We start from the raw sequence: 18,807 nt of genomic DNA, 5'->3' as shown, positions 1-18,807 counted from the left end.
TCGTTTCATATATTATCAACGAATTGAAAAATAAAATTAGAACATTTATATGGGTTGAAGTCAATTTTATAAAAACTTATTAAAAAAAAATTAAATACAATTAAATAAAGGTAATTTATTTTACTTATATTTCTATTTTTTACGTACCCATTATGTTCGATACTATAACTATTCAGTTTTCAGCTATAGAAAACAACACTTGCCAATATGGAATTACTGTCGAAGTTTTTTATTTTAAAATATTTCTTAAATTCTTTTTATTATTTTATTTGAAACATTATTTTTAAGTATTGGGATCAATAAAACTATTTTTATTTAATTATTATTTTATATCAATTAGAATTTGTTAATAAACCAAGTAAAAAAACCGTTATCTATATTGTAAATTTGAATTCAATTTACCGCATAGAAACAAATAAATGTTTTTTTGTAAAAATATCCATCATCCATCGGTTAGGACCATATATATATTTGCTATGATTAGGACGGTGAGGTTATAATTATAAATAATCTATGGCAAATGACAATCGTCTGAGACGAACAGCGATTCCAATACGTATTCACATATTTCGTTCCATTCTGGTTATTAAGCTAGGTGCCTATTTTTATAAATGTCATTAATCTCAATACATCCAGACTGAACTTTTGGATCGGAGATATGCATTTTCCTTGGCGGAGATGCACAGCTCTGACACTAGACAATATTATACACTCGAAGGGAACGCGTTTCGCCGGAATAATAAATAATTACGTAAGTTTTGTTCTTCTACTCTGTTGACGCGGTAGACTTAATGTAAATATTTATTGTCAGACAAACTTATATACTCGCTAGGCGTAGAGTAGTTTTTAAAATCCAGTTGTTATAGGTGTACAAAAATTAAGATATTATGAAAAATACCTTAAATTATAATACTTTGCCTACAACTGTTAATTTATTGTTATAGTAGAATAATTTTTAAAATTTGAAATCAATGATTAGGGCATTAGGCAATGGTTTTATAAGTAGGAAGGTAGGTTTTTATACCTATACCCAATAAAATAAGAAAATACATAATGATTAATGTTATTTAATATGATTTGTAAGTACATAGCAGATTATACCTACCACTTGGTGACGATTATTTTTGTCTTATACGCAGTGGTGTATTGGTAAATATATTTATGGGTATACGCACCAATAAAATATGTATGTAACCTAAACGATTAAATTATATCATCGTATATATTATATAACGTTATTGCAGTTCAATTAGTATATAGTTTTTAACATTATTTTATTAATTTTTGTATAATGTAACAATAGAAAATAAAACAAAATCAACTCGAATGTCAAAAAAATTAAAATAATAATAACATTATTATTATAGGTACAATCTATAGAATTTTCCACAAAGATTTTTTGTATTCAATATTGGGTTTACTAAATTGAACTTAAAGTCTTAAAATACATTAAACACAACGCATATTGTTATATAACTTATATTCAATACCTACTTCAATTGATAAATAATTCATTAATACGAATAACGTTTTTTTCCTATATGAACTATTAAATAAATTTTAAATCTTATTTGGTTTTCTGGTTATTTCGGAAGCGTATACCCGTAAAATAAGATTTTACATTGGGTATACGCTGAAAATCGAAAATCTTCTGATGGGTATACGGCGTATACCCGCGTACCCGTACCAATACACCACTGCTTATACGTTTTTCGTAATTCCGTTCCGTCACGATAGTTTTAGTTTTCGTTAAATGTGAAACATACATTTTCGACGCATATGGATACGGGTATTAAACATTTGGGTTTTAAGAAAACACCTCAAACGTACGTTTTATTTTGGGGGTTTTACGGGATATACCTATAGGAAATTTTCTTCAAATTTTCACATTTCACTATTTGATATTATGATATTATTTGTACCTAGGTTAAGTTTCTGTTTTAGAATCGATCGATAGGTTACCTACCTAGGTATATCACATTCTTTAATTTAAATTCTGGTAGTCGAGTATTGGACAAGTACCTACGTAACTTATAATTCGTATCGTAATTTAATTACTAAAGAAATATTATTTCCCCAACAGTGTCTAGGGCCACCGGCAGGATAATGCATTATAGAATGTCTATAAACTTATGGTCTAGTTATGGTTAAAATTGGCATGCGACCAACTGGGGGCTTGTTCTGGAAAATTTAAATGGTCTAATAAGGTTCATCTCATTATTTGAATTAAATTAATTTTTAAGCGATTGTTGTGTTAGTTTATTTTCATATTATTTTGGGGCTTACATTTACTTACTTTTTAGACTTGAATTAAATTTTTATTGTCACGGAAAATCTGTTAACTCAGTAACGTAGAAGTATATACGTTTACTACCTACCAAAGGCGCAATGTATAATAATAATAAATTATTCGCCAGTCCGAACAATCCAAACGCTGTCTTACTCGTAGTCGAGTTCTAGTTGATAACTGACTTGTGAATAAATGTAATTTTTGTTAGGTATAAAAATAAAAATTATAAATCCTTGAATACAACATTTAAAAATACAAACTCTGTGTAATAAAAATTAATATTAGGTATTTATTGGTAGGTTTATATAATATATGTAGACTGTAACGAATAGGTCATTAGAATATTGTTGAACATTTTACTGCATAAGATGCGTGTTATTTCAGAAATGGTATTCGTCAGTGAAAATTTTCAAACTGGGAATAATATTATATCATAAGCAGATTGAAATGTGTGAACGTTTCAGTGCTTCGAAGACTAAGTTCCGTAGCAGTTTTGATTCCGTCACGGGGTATGTATTTTCTTATTATTGTTAATTGATCAAAGGATGTATTGCCCGAAATTTTTCAATATTTGTATTGTAATTATACTGGTATAACACTATTCCGGCTATCAATAGAGTCGTGTTAAAAATTAGAAAATTGGCGAGGTATGTTATTTTTTTAAGTAATTATTTCGAGTAGGGAATTCGCTCAATGATATTTAAATATTTTCACCGAGAATCAAGTACGATGACTTGTAGGTAACTAGAGACTGAGTGAATAGGAATTAGGAAGTGTGTGATATGGCGAAGATAAGGAAATGGGTCAACAGGATTTCAGAATGTTTGGTGTATGAAAGGGAAAGATGAAAAAGAAATGTAAGGTTAGGGTAGGTAAGTGGAGTGAGGGTAGCAGATATGAGAATAATAAGTTAGGTGTTAAGGTACAAAAGAGGATAGAATAAGAAATTAATTAATTAAGGGTAGTGTACATATTGTAGTGAAAACAAGAGAGAATAGGTTTAGGTGGTTCGGTCACTGTATGATAAGAGATAGTGAGAGTGGCTATAGAAGTTAATTTAAGGGGGAAATGAGGCGCGAGAAGACTGAAGAAGAGATGGATAGACAGAATACCGATCATATGGAGGAGTGGAATGAGAGTGGCTGAACCTGTATATAGCTGTGAGAGACGGGGGAAGAAAAAGTGTAAAGGTAGAATAGTTATGTTAACAATACGTAGGTAATACGTAACGTAATCAGTTGATAAATATTTTCTTTCATTGTTATGTTTACAATATCGAATACCTTGATGGTTAGTAGGAAAAGATCATCACAAAGCTCACGACCAGTGATGGTAGTCGTCTATCATCACCATAGCTTCAACTAACCATAGGTTTATTTAACTAACCTTCTTATGACTCATTAGGACACTTTGAATAAAAAAATCCTGAGTTGTAGGTTGCCAAACTTAATTGTTTGATTATCAAGTTGATCCTTTGATTGTTGACACCATGGATAGTCCACGCCTATGTTAAATACATTTCAGGCCGCGTTCCCGGAGGGGAAGGCAATTGAGGCTCCTTTATATTAATAGTCGATACTCGATATAGGTATACTTTATTTGGCCTCAATTGTTCCCCTCGAAGACCGATGATAAGACCATTATATCCTATCCATATCTTTATTATCTATGATGGAGCCATACCCAGCTCACTCGTGTAAACTTGTTGCTGGTTGGGATGTCAGCGCACTATTTGTTTTCCATCTTTGACCCACGCGTAGCATACCAAATGTACGATTAAGAAAACACTAAAATGATTGTGCGTGGGTCAGAGAGAGAAATAAATGGTGCGCTAAAAATCTGACATCCTCTTCAGTGGCGTATTTAGGATTTTCTTGAGGGGGGGGGATATAGAAATTAGAAATACATTTTCAAAGAAACCAGTCATGCAAGACTTTTTTTTTTTTGCTAATCCCTAATTTTTAATCACTAATCAAGTATAGGTATTTTAAAAGACAATATTAATCAATGAATAGCATTTTACGTTTAACATAATAATCTAATGAATAAAAAATATATTAATAGCTTAATATAGATTTATAATAATCAACACAATGAAATAAATTTATAAAATATTTAGCTAATTAATAATTTGTTCTGTAAAAATGTAAAATATCATATAATTATATTGATCATTGATATCTATTATCTACATAGGTATATATAACACATAGGCACATATAGCCATTTATTTGCAGTGATTTTACAAAACAAACTCCAGTCTTCTATTTTTCAGAGACAATTCATCAATGACTTCATCTGGTGTAATCTTTGTTTCTGTATGGCATGCTAATAGAGCCAATCCATTCAGTCTAGTCTATAATAACAATGAAATACACAATTTTATAAATACTTTCAATAATATATCATAATTTAAAATCTGCAAATTTACTTCATTCATACTATTCCTGAGATAAGTTTTAATTCTTTTTAAATTAGAGAATGATCGTTCAGGAGTTGTTGTTGACACTGGAAGCGTACAAAATATTTTTATCAACATGTAAATGTTGGGATAAAATTCTTTATCACAAATTTCTAATGCCTGTAATCCTGAACTAAGAATGATATTATCTGTAAATAGTTTTGTTTTCCACATATTGAATTCGGCTATGCTATTGAATTTATCTACAACGGGTGAATATATGTTCACAAGCTTATTAAATTGTTCTCGGTCATTTATCTCTAGTGGCAATGGCTGGGTTTTAAAAATGCAATCGAACCCTATAACAGTAAATATCAAATAATAAAATACTTTGGCAAATTAGTTATTCATATAGCTATTCAGTATTTGTACTTATATTATAATTTATAATAATATAATGTCAATAGAGATTTTTTTTGAAAATATAATATAAAATATGTAATAACTAGTTTATACCTTCAAAAATACTTTTATGATTTATAAAACGCTCAGTAAGTTGTGATATAAAGTAATCAATATATGGTAAAAATACTGTTACACGATAGTATTGTTCGGTAGAATGATTTTGTAAATTTGGATTAGCTCTATGTGTTTGTTTAGAAGAAATTCTTTTCTCTAGCAATTCAATTCCAACATCATCTGCCATTTTCTGTAATATATTAATAAATATTTGGGGGTATATTTATGATGTAGGTACATCATAAATATTATTTTAAATATTAAACAGTATATTAAAGTAAAAGATTACTTTGACATTATTATAGATAATTTTGAATTCTATTTCATTATTTTCTCTGATACATTTTAAAGTAGCTATTACATTTTCTACTATGAGTATTGTCTTTTTCAAATCAATTTGAACTTTTTGCAATTGTTTACACAGCAGAAGTCCATAAGAAAATAATACCTAAAACAAAATTTAAAAATAACACAATATATGTACCTAAATGTATATAAAATAGATATTATCTGAACCTTTATAACAATCAAAGAAATCATAAACTCTGAATCTTTTAACGCTTTCTGAAGCATTTCAGCATCTGTTGATTCTTTCCAATCAGATATAATGTCTAACGCATTGAGAACAAATGAAAATAGTTCAGAAAAATCATTTACAGAATCATAACGTTGAATCCAACGAGTAGCACAAAGCCGTTTGAGTTGTTTTACTTGGGGTGCATTATTTGAATTCTCAATGGTATTTAAAAGAACAGAATTTCTTTTAGGGGTATTGAAAAAATTATAAACTTTTTCGATCACCCCCAAACAATTTCTGATAGGTTTTATACCACTAGCTGTTGAAACAGCTAAATTCAGCGAATGTGCTGCACAATGTACATATTATATAGCGTTGGGGTATTTAGATTTCACAATAGTCTGTACTCCTTTAAATCGACCAGCCATATTACTGGCCCCATCATAGCCTTGGCCATATAAATAATTGCAATCAATTCCACATCTGTTTAAGCCTACCAACAAAAAAATGTAATTAAATAATATAAATAAATAAAGTGAATAAATAAATAAATCATAAATGTGTTTTTTACAATTACCATTTAATATTGAGTTAGCCAAGTCATAACCAGTCAAGCTATCAATTTCAAAAAATCGTAAAAAGTTCTCATGCAACTTATTGTTTTTATCAATATATCAAACACATATACTGAGTTGCTCTTTAGTCGATATGTCGGTTGTTTCATCAGCCATAACAGAGAAACATTTAGATTTATTAATCACATTAACTAGTTTCCTTAGTAAAATTGTGTTACATGACTGAATTATTTCATTTTGTATAATTGGACTCGTATATTTATTACGTTTCCCTGAACCCTCAAGAACATTACGCAAAAATTCATCTCCTTTTGCTCTGTACTTGAGAATACCACGGAAATGGCCTTGCCTTGAATCATCTAAAAAATAAAAGTTAAAAGTTGCAAACAATAATAACATGTTTTTTACAATAATAATTGTAAATCCATAATTAGCATGACTGGAGCATTATTGTCCAATAGTTATATGACATTGATAATTCAGTTTAATTATACTTAAGTATTATTATTATTAAATGGTAAAAGTTTATACAATTTAGTTTTTAGTTTCTATATTTATGCTTACCATCTACTAAGATATCACCAAAATCTCTATGTCCTCTCAAAGCCAACTCTTCTTTACCACATAGAATTATACACTCAATAATTGGTCCTATTTTCCTTCTATTTTCTTCAATTTGTACCATTCTAAACAAATTCACAGAATCAATGTACTTCAAAAATTTAAACTTTAAAGTAAGGGTTATCATATTATGCATTTAATATTACCTACCTATTATTATCTATGCGTTCTATTATAGACAGTTCCTTTTTTTCTATTATTTTAAAAAGTGTTCAGAGTCTAGAACAGACAATGTATGATATTTCAAACTTCCACGAGCCCGAAAAGTCTAAAAAAAAATGTATTAAATATTTTAGCAAATGTCTCTGGAATAAATCATTTAAATTATCAAACCTCTTTTGCCTTCTTCCAGTTGCTGAAAGCAACAGTAACAAGGCTACCCAAAGGCTGGCTTCCAACACCACCATTTTTTGCAAACAGTACACAGTATTTACAGAATGTCCCATTTTTGACATTTGAATACGCCAGCCAATTAAATTCTTTTAGCCATTTATGCTGAAATCTTAAGCCACGTTTTTCATTTTTTGCAAGCAATGGGAATTTATATTCAACATCTGGTACCCATAGATTAGTTAGCACCTTGAATAAATATCATTTTAAATAACAAACTAATTAGTTTTAATAAATATTATAAAATTAAATTTAAAATATAGACATTAAATAAAAATAAATATGCATAATTTAAAAAAAATACTAATTCAATAAATATTAAAGTGTTAAGTATTGAAATAATTTATCAACTAGTATGTAACTTACAAGCTTTTTATCAGCATCTGTTAAAGATAAACATTCTACAAAATAACCTATGTCATTAGCATTGCCGAGCGTTTGATTATTTTCACAAATAAAATCATCCCTTAATAAATAATTGAAACATATTATTATATTAATGCCACAATAATAACTAGAATATATTAAACAATTTTTAAGCCAAATTATTAAATTGTATTTGTTTCCATATGTCAAGTAAAACATGCTATTTGAAGCTAATAAATATATAATAATATATAATATAAATAATATAATGCCTAAATAATTTAAGAGATCTATTTAAGTGAGTTATAAATTTATAAGCTGTGACCACTGATCATAAAAGCATATAAACCTATATAAGCATAACTAATTTAGTTTTTTTTTAAGAATAACAAAGTAAACAAATTTGAAATTTGAACAATTAACTTTTTATATATTCAATGAAATAATTAATTACTTGCTGTAATCGTGAATTCGATGCCTCACTAAAACTTTCTAAAGAATTTGTGGTACATGCAGACTTGTTTACTTCTGTAATTTTTCTTACTGGTGAGTTCACCTAAATATCACAAAAACTTGAATTTACATTTCAAATTTCACAAAAATTAGCACTTACTTCAGTCTCGTTATTTTCATTTTCTCTTCGAATTTTTTTATTGTTTGTGAAAAATGATAACAAGGTATTCTTTTTTGATGTCATTGAAAAAAGTAGGTAAATTATATTGAAAAATAAAATACCGTATATAAATAAAAGTAAATTTGACCATAAAATATCACTTTCAATCACGAATTAATATAATATTTCTTAAATAGTTGTTTTAATACTCAATTTATTATCATTTGAGCAATGAAGTATAAACAGAACACCGAATAGTGTGCATAAATTAATGATTATCATAAACATAAAACAATTACTGTGTAATAGAATATTACCTACTATAGGTTAGGTATATTAGATCATATTATCAAAATATCGTACATTTGTTTATGATCTAATAATAGAATACATGACACTGTGGATACAAATCAGGGACAAACGTTATCATTTGTTCCACTGAGATAAGAGATTGTGTATAATTTTGCCTATATTCACTCCTCATTAATTATAATAATATCAGATTTCATACATCGTTAGTTGTGATTTGTGATTACTGATTACAGGTAATTACAGTTGCGGTTTGCATACTAGTAGGTATATTAAGGTTTATGGGAACAGACTAAAAAAAAAAAAGGCCAAGGGGGATCTATCCCCCATATCCCCCCCCCCCGTAAATACGCCACTGATCCTCTTAAGTGTTATCAAGTTGAAGAAGCAGTTGATTGTTGACAATTTGACATTTAACATTAATTGTGGTAGGTATTATGATTAGACAAAAGTAATTAGCAGGGATGTGAATTTAATGCAATGAAAAAGTGTTAAATATTTGCCTGCATGTATGCACTAAAAACAGGCAAATATATGCACTGAAATATTCAAAAATATTCAAAAAAATACTGAATGAAAACGTTTTTATTTAAATTTTTTTAAATTAATAAATAATAATTCAAATTGGTTTACACAAAAAATTATTTATTTACACACTTGGTAGGTAGGTATGTAGGTAGGTAACGGATGAACCGAAAATATAAAAACATTTTAAGAAAATAAGCATAAATACGAAGAAATCATGAAAACATGCAATTATATTAACTAACCAGAAAAAAACGCATATTGGTAACGGTGTTGTAATAATAGGGATCTCCCCAAAAAAATACGTACTAATAGTTCAAACAAATCATAAAAGCCAACTGTAATAAATATTAATTTATGAAAAAGTATATTAAAAAGCATTATTATTATAAATGAAACAAAACTATCAACTATGGACCGTGACATAATATAGGTATTTCTATATTTTTAGCTCCATAATTTCTGTTAAAATATTAGAAAAATGTATTAAGTACCGTAAAAGTGCTAAATTTGAGTTATTACTTAAAATATTATATTCATAACAAATTATAATAGAAGGTTAGGTACTGTTATTCCGCATACTTATTATAGTTTAATTTAACTACAACATTCTAGTAGAGTCTGATAAAATTTGGTTCCACGACTTTGATCATACAAACTTTAAATACTAAACTATGGGTCTGAAATTTAGTTTATATAGATCTAAATAATCCAAAATATATATTGCTTCAAAATATAAAAATAAAGTGTCTTGTATTGTAGTAGGTAGGTAACTATCAAAAAAAAAAATTAAAAAAATCATACTTGAAATCTATGTATAATATACGTATATTGTAATAAATGATCAAATGTTTACTATAGTACATTATAAAAAATTAACTTAAGTTCAATATAATACATTATAACAGGTGTTCAAATAAACATTTCATACCACAAATTTTGTTAATTCACACAGTCTCTCTTCAATTTTAAATTTTTCTTCAAATCATCTACAAAACATAAATGTTTAGTAAATTGGAAGACTTGATTAAGTATTTAATCATTTATCTAAAAGAGATGTGCCGGGTCGCCACATTACTATATCGAGGGGCCATGGTGCAAGTGTCGTCCATAAATATCATAAAATATATTATATTAGAAATACAAACTTAATATTTCACTAACAGTAAATAGTATAAAAAAATATTACGAAATATACTATACTCATATTATATTATGATTGTAGTAGTTACAAACTCTTGAATTAAGAGTTATGTTTGAGGATTTAATTAATTTCCTAAAAGGAAATGCCTCAAGATTGCCTCAGTAGGTTAGGTTTACTAATCATTACTAACTATACAAAATACTGAAAATTAATGAAATCACAAATATTAGTACAATAGAGAGACTGTGCATTGATTTACAAATTTGTCTTAAATTTACTTTTTGCATAGAGAATATGAAGGTTGAGATATGAGATTGAAATGAAAATTAAACGCAGGGTGTTTTTGGTTGAATTGTTGTTGCGTTTATTCTCAAAAACTTATTATTTTTCATACAGACACAATTTTAATAATTTGTTGTACAGTATTTATTTTGAATTAATTAATTATACTCTTACGAGTGTACAGATAAAATAGTTTAATAAAGGATCACATAAAACATGGGTGGGGGGGGGGGGGAAGGCGTGAACATAAAACTCACGGTTTTTGGTCGGGTGTTCATTATGACGGGATCAGTAGCACGGTAATATAATTATTACCGGCGTGAACAGCTGGGCGGCTTCAGCAGTGTGACTTGGCTCGGATGTCTGTATGCTGATAAAAAAAAAACAGCAAACGGTGTTGGACCTTTTACAATCTGTTCCGTTGGTGGTCGTACGTTGGTCGGATGGAACTGGCTGACTCGGCTCGGACGGCGGCGCTCAGTAACGGTGGACGCGTAACGACAATATATACCTCGCGACTCACTGCGGCGGTGGTGGAGGGTATATGCCGGGACAAACTGTAGAATGTCCGTTCGTGGCGGTATTAAAATACCGTCCGGCTCACTATTCGCTTTTTCTCAGCGGGGAGAATAATGATGATACGCTTTGCTTTGCTTTGAAGGTTATGCCGTTAACTATACCAGGGTTTTGCCTCTACTAGTAGGACGAAAGTTGGTGAGGGTGGTTATTTAAAATTGTTGGCCTACCCATGATAGTGGGTAGGGTTTGCAATGATGATACGGCGGTCGGCGGCCTGTATTTATGTAGTACAATGCTTGCCGGTCCCGATTGGAATATCGTGTGACACTTCTCTGTGTTTTGTGATGCAGCTACAGGTTTGAAGTGTTCGATAGAATCAATCTTATAGTTTGAAATGCACTGATTATGAATATGTACTTTTTGTCCTTGTAATTTGTTATTTTCATAAGGAAATCTCAGTTTTTCCCGCGGGTGGAGCGCGTTCGGATAGCGCCATCTGTAGTTACGGGCGGCGGTTGCGTTCCGTCGGGGAATCCGTATTTCTGGGCGGCGGTCGATGGATAGCTGGTAATGATGAAAACTAGAGTGCTCCACTTAAAATTGGGCACTCTGTTTTTTATCATTACAAGATGGATAGAGATTCGTTGATCGCTTTTATGTGCTTCAAATTGTTTACACGAGTGAGCTGGGTATGGCTCCATCATAGATAATAAAGATATAACATAATGGATAGGACATAATAGTCTTATCAGCGGTCTGATCTTCGAGGGGAACAATTGAGGCCAAGTCGAGTATCGACTATCAATATAAAGGAGCCTCAATTGCCTTCCCTCCGGGAACGCGGCCTGAAATGTATTTAAAATAGGCGTGGACTATCCATATCTATGGGCTTCATCCATAGCATGGATTAAGGTGTCAACAAACAAAGGATCAACTTGATAATCAAACACTTAAGTTCGGCAACCTGAAACTCAGGATCTTTTTATTCAAAGTGTCCTAATAAGTCATAAGAAGGTTAGTTAGGTAAACCTATGGTTAGTTGAAGCTATGGTGCGATGATAGACGACTACAATCACTGGTCATGAGCTTTGCGATGATCTTTTCCTACAAACTATAATGGTATTCGATATTATAAACATAACAATAGAAAGAAAATATTTAAATATTATTAATTTGGTTATGTTAGGTTAGGTTAGGATAGGACAGTAAATTAGACGTTAACTAATTATCATAGTTTTTAACACGGTCTTAAAGACTGTCAGCTAGAGTTGTACCAGTATAGTTATTAAAAACTTAAATACAGCCAACATTATATAATGATTTTTTTAACACAACAAATTATAAAAGTATTTTAAAATATGACAAAATATAATTTTATTAGGATTTTATAAGGTTTTCAATGCTTACTTTACCTATTGTAAATAGAAAATGTATAAAATCAATAGTTTTAATTTAATATATAGTTTTGTGTTTTAATATCCTATTTTCAAAGAATTCTTAGGGTTTCCTTTCCACATTTTTTTACATTATACTAAATCTAATTTTTTTCCGCTCATATTTACAAAGACTAAAACTATGTTTTTATTTGCATTTAGACTTTATAGTTTGTAATTTAATATTGACTGTAGACCCAGCCAAACACAATATTATTTTAAATTAAACATTATTTTATGTCCTTCATAAATGACAATCTAATAGTAGAGTCCGTGCAGGACCTTTTTCTCATTTAATTTTTTTGCATCCTTTATAAATTACATTCGTTTTTATACATTTTCTTATACATGTATTACGGTGCTACACCTCTGATCATAATAACTGTTCGTATTATTATAATGTAAACAATACTTAGTTTTTGGATTGTAGTTAATATGTATTGCAGTATTTAGCTTCCAGCGTATTCTTTTGTTAAGTGTTATTTCACACAGATTTCTCAAACAATTTTTTTTTCAATTCATTGAACTCTAGTAGATTTTTATCTATAAATATTTTTTAAGATTAACCGGCTATACCTGGGAGTACGCTGAATACCCGTGTACTCCTAAAGCGTGTTCCTAAAGTAAAATTTTTTCCACATTTTTATTTTTTGTTTTCTAAAATTCATTTGCCTGCGGGCACCAACACCTCTTTTCAAGTTTTTTTTATGATTTTCACTCTACCCAAATTTTTAACATTGACAATCTGGTACCCTTTGAATAATTCTTTAATGAACTAAATATTTTGAAAAGTTTTTTCTGTTTAAGTTTCGGGACATTTTAGTTTGAACTTCGTAATGTGTGTTTCAACTGTAAATTTTTTTCCAATTTTTTTTTATGTTTTATAAAATCTATTTGCCTGCGGGCGCCAACACCTCCCTTCAATTTTTTTTTTTTAGTACTGTAACTCTAGTGTGTATTGACTTGAAAATTGAAAACTTGGTGCCCCACGAATAATCCTTCTTTAATGAACTAAATATTTTGAATAGTTTTTTCGGTTTAAGTTTCAGGACATTTTAGTTTGAACTTCGTAATGTGTATTTACTGTAATTTTTTTTTTTTGATTTCTAAAATCTATTCGCCTGCGGGCGCCCACACCTCCCTTCAATTTTATTTTTTTAGTACTGTAACTCTAGTTTGTATTGACTTGAAAATTGATAACTTGGTGCCCAACGATTAATCCTTCTTTAATGAACTAAATATTTTGAATAGTTTTTTCTAAATTTTTTTCCAAATTTTTTTTTTTGTTTTCTAAAATCTATATGCCTGCAGGTAAGCCAATTTTTTTTTTATGATTTTCATTGTAGCCAAATTTGTTCAACATTTAAAAATTTAAAATTTAAATCATCATTTAAAATTTTTTTCAACATTTACCTCGTAATGTGTGTTTCTACTGTAAATTTTTTTCTAAATTTTTTTTTGGTTTTCTAAATTGCATTTTCCTGCGGGCGCCATCACCTCCCCAAATTTTTTTAAACATTGACTGTCTGATGCCCTTTGAACATTTCTTTAATGAACTAAATATTTTGAATAGTTTTTTCTGTTTAAGTTTCGGGACATTTTAGTTTGAACTTCGTTATGTGTGTTTCTACTGTAAATTTTTTTCAAATTTCTTTCCAATTTTTTTTTTATTTTCTAAAATCTATTTGCCTGCGGGCACCCACACCTCCCTTTAATTTTTTTTTTGTGATTTTAACTCTAGCCAAATTATTTAAACATTGACTGTCTGGTACCCTTTGAATAATTCTCTAATGAACTAAATATTTTGAATAGTTTTTTTTGTTTAAGATTCTGGGCATTTTAGTTTGTACTTTGTAATGTGTATTCTTACGGTTAAATTTTTTCTAAATGTTTTTTTAGTTTTCTAGAATTCATTCGCCTGCGGGCGCCAACACCTCCCTTCAATTTTTTTTTATTAAATCATAAAATTAAATTTATATAAATTTTTGTTTTCTAAAATCTATATGCCTTCGGGCACCAGCACCTCCCTTCAATTTTTTTTTTATGATTTTAACTCTAGCCAAATTTTTTAAACATTGACAATCTGGTACCCTTTGAATAATTCTCTAATTAACTAAATATGTTAAATAGTTTTTTCTGTTTAATTTTCGGGACATTTTAGTTTGAACTTCGTAATGTGTGTATCTAATGTAATTTTTTTTTTTTGATTTCTAAAATCTATTTTCCTGCGGGCGCCAACACCTCTCTTTAATTTTTTTTTTTGTGATTTTATTTCTAGCCAAATTATTTAAACATTGACAATTTGATACCCTTTGAATAATTCTTTAATGAACTAAATATTTTGAATAATTTTTTCTGTTGAAGTTTCGGGACATTTTAGTTTGTATTGACTTGAAAATTGAAAACTTGGTGCCCCACGAATAATCCTTCTTTAATGAACTAAAGATTTTGAATGGTTTTTTCTAAATCTTTTTCCAAATTTTTTTTTTGTTTTCTAAAATCTATATGCCTGCGGGCGACAACACCTCCCTTCAATTTTTTTTTATGATTTTAACTCTAGCCAAAATTTTAAACATTGACAATCTGGTACCCTTTGAATAATTCTTTAATGAACTAAAGATTTTGAATGGTTTTTTCTAAATTTTTTTCCAATTTTTTTTTTTGTTTTCTAAAATCTATTTGCCTGCGGGCGCCCACACCTCCCTTCAATTTTTTTTATTAGTACTGTAACTCTAGTTTGTATTGACTCGAAAATTGTTTAATGAACAAAATATTTTGAATAGTTTTTTCTAAATTTTTTTCCAAATTTTTTTTTTTGTTTTCTAAAATCTATTTGCCTGCGGGCGCCACACTTCCCTTCAATTTTTTTTTTATGATTTTCACTCTACCCAAATTTTAAACATTGACAATCTGGTACCCTTTGAATAATTCTTTAATGAACTAAATATTTTGAATAGTTTTTTCTAAATTTTTTTCCAAATTTTTTTTTTTGTTTTCTAAAATCTATATGCCTGCAGGTAAGCCAATTTTTTTTTTATGATTTTCATTGTAGCCAAATTTGTTCAACATTTAAAAATTTAAAATTTAAATCATCATTTAAAATTTTTTTCAACATTTACCTCGTAATGTGTGTTTCTACTGTAAATTTTTTTCTAAATTTTTTTTTGGTTTTCTAAATTGCATTTTCCTGCGGGCGCCATCACCTCCCCAAATTTTTTTAAACATTGACTGTCTGATGCCCTTTGAACATTTCTTTAATGAACTAAATATTTTGAATAGTTTTTTCTGTTTAAGTTTCGGGACATTTTAGTTTGAACTTCGTTATGTGTGTTTCTACTGTAAATTTTTTTCAAATTTCTTTCCAATTTTTTTTTTATTTTCTAAAATCTATTTGCCTGCGGGCACCCACACCTCCCTTTAATTTTTTTTTTGTGATTTTAACTCTAGCCAAATTATTTAAACATTGACTGTCTGGTACCCTTTGAATAATTCTCTAATGAACTAAATATTTTGAATAGTTTTTTTTGTTTAAGATTCTGGGCATTTTAGTTTGTACTTTGTAATGTGTATTCTTACGGTTAAATTTTTTCTAAATGTTTTTTTAGTTTTCTAAAATTCATTCGCCTGCGGGCGCCAACACCTCCCTTCAATTTTTTTTTATTAAATCATAAAATTAAATTTATATAAATTTTTGTTTTCTAAAATCTATATGCCTTCGGGCACCAGCACCTCCCTTCAATTTTTTTTTTATGATTTTAACTCTAGCCAAATTTTTTAAACATTGACAATCTGGTACCCTTTGAATAATTCTCTAATTAACTAAATATGTTAAATAGTTTTTTCTGTTTAATTTTCGGGACATTTTAGTTTGAACTTCGTAATGTGTGTATCTACTGTAATTTTTTTTTTTTGATTTCTAAAATCTATTTTCCTGCGGGCGCCAACACCTCTCTTTAATTTTTTTTTTTGTGATTTTATTTCTAGCCAAATTATTTAAACATTGACAATTTGATACCCTTTGAATAATTCTTTAATGAACTAAATATTTTGAATAATTTTTTCTGTTGAAGTTTCGGGACATTTTAGTTTGTATTGACTTGAAAATTGAAAACTTGGTGCCCCACGAATAATCCTTCTTTAATGAACTAAAGATTTTGAATGGTTTTTTTCTAAATCTTTTTCCAAATTTTTTTTTTGTTTTCTAAAATCTATATGCCTGCGGGCGACAACACCTCCCTTCAATTTTTTTTTATGATTTTAACTCTAGCCAAAATTTTAAACATTGACAATCTGGTACCCTTTGAATAATTCTTTAATGAACTAAAGATTTTGAATGGTTTTTTCTAAATTTTTTTCCAATTTTTTTTTTTGTTTTCTAAAATCTATTTGCCTGCGGGCGCCCACACCTCCCTTCAATTTTTTTTATTAGTACTGTAACTCTAGTTTGTATTGACTCGAAAATTGTTTAATGAACAAAATATTTTGAATAGTTTTTTCTAAATTTTTTTCCAAATTTTTTTTTTTGTTTTCTAAAATCTATTTGCCTGCGGGCGCCACACTTCCCTTCAATTTTTTTTTTATGATTTTCACTCTACCCAAATTTTTAACATTGACAATCTGGTACCCTTTGAATAATTCTTTAATGAACTAAATATTTTGAATAGTTTTTTCTAAATTTTTTTCCAAATTTTTTTTTTTGTTTTCTAAAATCTATATGCCTGCAGGTAAGCCAATTTTTTTTTTATGATTTTCATTGTAGCCAAATTTGTTCAACATTTAAAAATTTAAAATTTAAATCATCATTTAAAATTTTTTTCAACATTTACCTCGTAATGTGTGTTTCTACTGTAAATTTTTTTCTAAATTTTTTTTTGGTTTTCTAAATTGCATTTTCCTGCGGGCGCCATCACCTCCCCAAATTTTTTTAAACATTGACTGTCTGATGCCCTTTGAACATTTCTTTAATGAACTAAATATTTTGAATAGTTTTTTCTGTTTAAGTTTCGGGACATTTTAGTTTGAACTTCGTTATGTGTGTTTCTACTGTAAATTTTTTTCAAATTTCTTTCCAATTTTTTTTTTATTTTCTAAAATCTATTTGCCTGCGGGCACCCACACCTCCCTTTAATTTTTTTTTTGTGATTTTAACTCTAGCCAAATTATTTAAACATTGACTGTCTGGTACCCTTTGAATAATTCTCTAATGAACTAAATATTTTGAATAGTTTTTTTTGTTTAAGATTCTGGGCATTTTAGTTTGTACTTTGTAATGTGTATTCTTACGGTTAAATTTTTTCTAAATGTTTTTTTAGTTTTCTAAAATTCATTCGCCTGCGGGCGCCAACACCTCCCTTCAATTTTTTTTTATTAAATCATAAAATTAAATTTATATAAATTTTTGTTTTCTAAAATCTATATGCCTTCGGGCACCAGCACCTCCCTTCAATTTTTTTTTTATGATTTTAACTCTAGCCAAATTTTTTAAACATTGACAATCTGGTACCCTTTGAATAATTCTCTAATTAACTAAATATGTTAAATAGTTTTTTCTGTTTAATTTTCGGGACATTTTAGTTTGAACTTCGTAATGTGTGTATCTACTGTAATTTTTTTTTTTTGATTTCTAAAATCTATTTTCCTGCGGGCGCCAACACCTCTCTTTAATTTTTTTTTTTGTGATTTTATTTCTAGCCAAATTATTTAAACATTGACAATTTAATACCCTTTGAATAATTCTTTAATGAACTAAATATTTTGAATAATTTTTTCTGTTGAAGTTTCGGGACATTTTAGTTTGTATTGACTTGAAAATTGAAAACTTGGTGCCCCACGAATAATCCTTCTTTAATGAACTAAAGATTTTGAATGGTTTTTTCTAAATCTTTTTCCAAATTTTTTTTTTGTTTTCTAAAATCTATATGCCTGCGGGCGACAACACCTCCCTTCAATTTTTTTTTATGATTTTAACTCTAGCCAAAATTTTAAACATTGACAATCTGGTACCCTTTGAATAATTCTTTAATGAACTAAAGATTTTGAATGGTTTTTTCTAAATTTTTTTCCAATTTTTTTTTTTGTTTTCTAAAATCTATTTGCCTGCGGGCGCCCACACCTCCCTTCAATTTTTTTTATTAGTACTGTAACTCTAGTTTGTATTGACTCGAAAATTGTTTAATGAACAAAATATTTTGAATAGTTTTTTCTAAATTTTTTTCCAAATTTTTTTTTTTGTTTTCTAAAATCTATTTGCCTGCGGGCGCCACACTTCCCTTCAATTTTTTTTTTATGATTTTCACTCTACCC

At 28.7% G+C, this 18,807-nt stretch overlaps 2 protein-coding genes across 5 annotated transcripts; both read right to left on the bottom strand.

Moving 5' to 3' along the window:
• Window positions 1-4,329: 4,329 nt before the first annotated feature.
• On the bottom strand, window positions 4,330-8,887 carry LOC132946970 (52 kDa repressor of the inhibitor of the protein kinase-like). Of its 4 annotated transcripts, XM_061017110.1 has the most exons (11): window positions 8,293-8,887; window positions 8,134-8,235; window positions 7,257-7,502; window positions 7,074-7,191; window positions 6,867-6,988; window positions 6,305-6,661; window positions 5,727-6,220; window positions 5,500-5,658; window positions 5,208-5,400; window positions 4,722-5,050; window positions 4,330-4,646 (listed from the first exon to the last, which is right to left on the bottom strand). In XM_061017110.1, exons 7-11 carry the CDS (start codon window positions 5,781-5,783, stop codon window positions 4,533-4,535), a joined length of 852 nt encoding a protein of 283 aa, XP_060873093.1. In that variant the 5' UTR covers window positions 5,784-6,220; window positions 6,305-6,661; window positions 6,867-6,988; window positions 7,074-7,191; window positions 7,257-7,502; window positions 8,134-8,235; window positions 8,293-8,887; the 3' UTR covers window positions 4,330-4,532. The 4 variants fall into 4 exon arrangements, with proteins under 4 accessions (XP_060873093.1, XP_060873092.1, XP_060873095.1 ...); XM_061017109.1 differs by having other exon boundaries at window positions 8,134-8,887; XM_061017112.1 differs by lacking the exon at window positions 7,257-7,502.
• LOC132947536 (uncharacterized) lies at window positions 6,093-8,376 on the bottom strand. Its single transcript, XM_061017843.1, has 6 exons — window positions 8,293-8,376; window positions 8,134-8,235; window positions 7,257-7,502; window positions 6,867-7,014; window positions 6,416-6,661; window positions 6,093-6,220 (listed from the first exon to the last, which is right to left on the bottom strand). Exons 1-6 carry the CDS (start codon window positions 8,374-8,376, stop codon window positions 6,093-6,095), a joined length of 954 nt encoding a protein of 317 aa, XP_060873826.1.
• Window positions 8,888-18,807: the final 9,920 nt, after the last annotated feature.

This window comes from Metopolophium dirhodum, chromosome 6, assembly GCF_019925205.1.
Source record: "Metopolophium dirhodum isolate CAU chromosome 6, ASM1992520v1, whole genome shotgun sequence".
Taxonomy (NCBI): Eukaryota; Metazoa; Arthropoda; class Insecta; order Hemiptera; family Aphididae; genus Metopolophium; species Metopolophium dirhodum.
Note: the sequence above shows the minus strand (reverse complement) of the source record. Positions and strands in the feature narration are given on the sequence as shown.